This window comes from Plectropomus leopardus, unplaced genomic scaffold (assembly GCF_008729295.1).
Source record: "Plectropomus leopardus isolate mb unplaced genomic scaffold, YSFRI_Pleo_2.0 unplaced_scaffold1508, whole genome shotgun sequence".
Taxonomy (NCBI): domain Eukaryota; kingdom Metazoa; phylum Chordata; class Actinopteri; order Perciformes; family Serranidae; genus Plectropomus; species Plectropomus leopardus.
In genome coordinates this window covers 1-3,646 of record NW_024616145.1, presented here as the reverse complement: position 1 = coordinate 3,646, position 3,646 = coordinate 1, and the positions used below count along the sequence as shown (strand labels likewise).

At 36.5% G+C, this 3,646-nt stretch overlaps 1 protein-coding gene across 1 annotated transcript; it reads right to left on the bottom strand.

Annotated features, from left to right (window-relative positions):
* Positions 1-1,289: 1,289 nt before the first annotated feature.
* On the bottom strand, positions 1,290-3,593 carry LOC121964293 (glucose starvation modulator protein 1-like; the record flags this gene model as incomplete). The annotated part of the gene is made up of 1 exon (XM_042514506.1): positions 1,290-3,593. A coding segment is annotated over one exon (444 nt), but the record flags the coding sequence as incomplete, so codon positions are not given.
* Between the last annotated feature and the right edge of the window lie 53 nt (positions 3,594-3,646).

Genomic DNA, 3,646 nt, shown 5'->3' with positions numbered 1-3,646 from the left:
TTTTCAGTCATTTTTTCAACATGCTTTATTATGGTGTTTTTGGACGTTTTTAAAACATTCTATGCTATGGCATGTTTTGATACGCTATTTTATACCGTTTTGAGGTGTTTTAAGTTGTTTTTGGGACATGTCATTTTATGAAAATTTTAGCCTTACTATAGCCTTGCCTTTTCGGTCATTTTTTCAACATGTCATTTTATGACGTTTTTTGCCATTTTTGAATTGTTGTATGCTATGGCGTGTCTTGTCATTCTATTTTATACTGTTTTGAGGTGTTTTAAGCTGTTTTTGAGACATGTCATATATTGACATTTTTAGCCTTACTATAGCCTTGCCTTTTCGGTCATTTTTTCAACATGCTTTATTATGGTGTTTTTAGACGTTTTTGCAACATTCAATGCTATGGCATGTTTTGATACGCTATTTTATACTGTTTTGAGGTGTTTTAAGCTGTTTTTGAGACATGTCATATATTGACATTTTTAGCCTTACTATAGCCTTGTTTTTTCAGTCATTTTTTCAACATACTTAATTATGGTGTTTTTGGCCATTTTTGCATTATTGTATGCAATGGTGTGTCTTGGAACCCTATTTTATATTGTTTTGACATGTTTTAATCTGTTTTTGGGACATCTCATATTTTGACATTATTAGCCTTACTATAGCCTTGTCTTTTCAATCATTTTTTCAACATGTCAGTTTATCATGTTTTTGGCCATTTTTGCATTATTGTGTGCTATGGCGTGTCATGGCATGATATTTTATACTGTTTTGAGGTTTTTTAAACTGTTTTGGGGACATGCCATATTTTGACATTTTTAGCCTTACTATAGACTTGCTTTTCGGGCATTTTGTCAACGTCTATTGTTACAGTGTTTCTGACAATTTTTGAAGCATGCCATGTTTTGGCGTGTTTTGACGTTATTTTATACTGTTTTGACATGTTTAAAGCTTTTTTTGGGACATGTCATATTTTGACATTTTTGCTTTAATATAGCCTCGCTTTTTCAGTCATTTTTTCAACATGCTTTACTATGGTGTTTTTAGACGTTTTTGCAACATACTATGCTATGACGTGTCTCTGCATGTTATTTCATGCTGTTTTCGAGGTGTTTTCACCTGTTTTTGGGACATGTCAGATTTTGACATTTTTAGCCATGCTATAGCCCTGCCTCTTCGGTCATGTTTTTGACATGCATTATTTTGGTGTTTTTGGCCATTTATGCAACATTCTACGCTTCTAAACCTTTTATGACTTCACTATTTCCATTTTATGACAAACTACACTATGCTTTTTTAATGAATTTAATGGCATAATATGGATTTTTTTGCAGCATACCATACTACTACAGTTTTAACTTCGTAATATGTGCTTTCTTAAAATGAAATTACTAGACACTAAAGCACCTTTTACATAATCAGTCAAAACTTTTTTCTTTTCTTTTTTTTTTTTTTAAATCTGTAGGCCATTGAACACATAACACAGAAGAGCTAGCGACTAGTGACCCACTTTAATCCCTATGAAATAAGATTTTCTTGATGGATATAATTTGGATACAGGAACACATTTGTGTCCCAACATTTCAGTTGTGTTGACAGAAAAAAAAGGAAAAGAACGGTATATGTTGGACATTTACAAATTTGATGCACAATACACAAGGCTTGCGGTATGTACAAGGTGACAGTGTTTGGAAACTCAGTCCATCAGTAGTTCAATGTCTCTGTAGCACCTCTAAAGCACAAAATTAACATGTCTGGGAAGAAAGATGTACTTACCAGTACAAACTGAGTAATGTGCCTGTAAAAATCTGTCAGAAATAAACATATTAATAATTAAGATCAGCAAAGTTTGTGAAGTCAATTGAAAATGAACATAGGAAGGATACAGTAATAGAAAAACAGACATTAATAATATACAATATTGACTTACACATACGTAGAATTTAAACCAAGAATGGTACAAACTATTTCCAGATTTAAGGGTTCCTACACATACATATTTTACTTTTCCCAAGTATCATTTTCAAGACTTCCATCCTTTAGACTGACATCATAGTTTTGGTCAGTCCACGTGATAATAGGAGAATGGTGACAGTAAACATATATTATTCATCATAGTGGACAAATTGTTCACGAGTAAAAATGACAATATAGTTATTTAATTGCCAATTATGAATCTGGAATATTTTCCTGGCTTTTCAGTACTTCCTTAACTGTGTGAAGACTATGATGTTTAAAAGAAATTTGTTTTACACATGTAGGAACCCTGAGACAGTTTTTGGGTGTGAAAAGTGGAGCTGCCAAATGACAGTTTGAAGGATTATGACAATACACAAAGGTCTCATCTCTTAACTACTGTGACACATCTTCACGAAAAATTCAATGCATCCCGCTGACAAATCTACTAGTGTTTGCATTCAACATGTTTCTTCTATTACAAATAATTCTTTCAATATATGACTAACATTTAAATACTGAGTTCCCCCTACAATACATTATTTTTAAACCCATTTGCCCCGTTTACCTCTTGCAGTTCAACAATAAAACACCTTACTGAAAATATCCTGTAGATGGACAATGTGACACTTAAGTTCCACCAAACAGTTTCAAAGCCTCAGGTGGCTGGATTGAAAAATAGATATTTTGTTGCTGGTTACTTGAATTAAAAAAGAAAAAAGAGGTGAAGTCCATCCAGGGCCTCAATGAAGAGAGACCATCATAATAATTAGCTTCCTGTACAAAAGAAAATGGGAGTGTGGTGTTGTTTAATTAATGCAACGAGGTATGGAGTTGATACCACCCAGAGATGTGTTCATATTAAGATGGAGGAGGAAAGCACAGCACCTGACCAAAAAACAGAAAACCCCCAAAAGGTCCTAAAAACAAACAAATAATTATGTTAAAAATAAAAAAGCCTTCCTTAGCTGCTGCTTCAGAGCAAGCTAAAGCACCACTGCAAATACATTAACTCAAAAATAGAAAAGTAACATGCATTAAAAGAGTGCTTGTGTCTTTTCCTGCTCCGCAATGAGCTCTCAGAGCCGGTGGAGGAAATGTTTTTGTCCATTAATACAGCACTCACCTCCATTAGCTTACTTCCTATTGGCTCAGCCTCCACTGGCCGAGTAATGATATAGTGGAGTAGGTTTTTAATACAGGGGTTCAGTGGGACCGCTGTCCTGAGGGAAATGTGAATTGAGGAGGGTCTCCATGTAGGAAACGTCAACTGTAAAAGGGGTCTGCGGAGTAGGCATGGGGTCTGAGGCCAGGGTTGACTCTGTGAGAGCATCAGAAAGGGCGACACTCGTGTCCATTGGGCTCTCAGCCTCTATCTGAATGCCACTGGTTGAGGCAGGGGCAACATGTGGAACAGTGGTGGGCTGGGATAGGGGTTGTGAGGTCGGCAGTGTACTAATACTGTGATGTTCTGCTGCTGGTACTGCTACCGGGGCTGTAGTTAGGGGGCAGGCGGGAGTATTGGTTGTCTCCATGGGGGTTTCAGCAAGCGTGGCTGAGCCTGTCGGCAGGCAGCGACGCTTGGCTGCTTGAGCTTCATCTGCTGAGGAAACCTCCTCCTGCGGTACTGGTATGGCCTGAAAACAATACAGTAAAGACTTCATCAGGGGTTTTTTATCGTGTCATATAT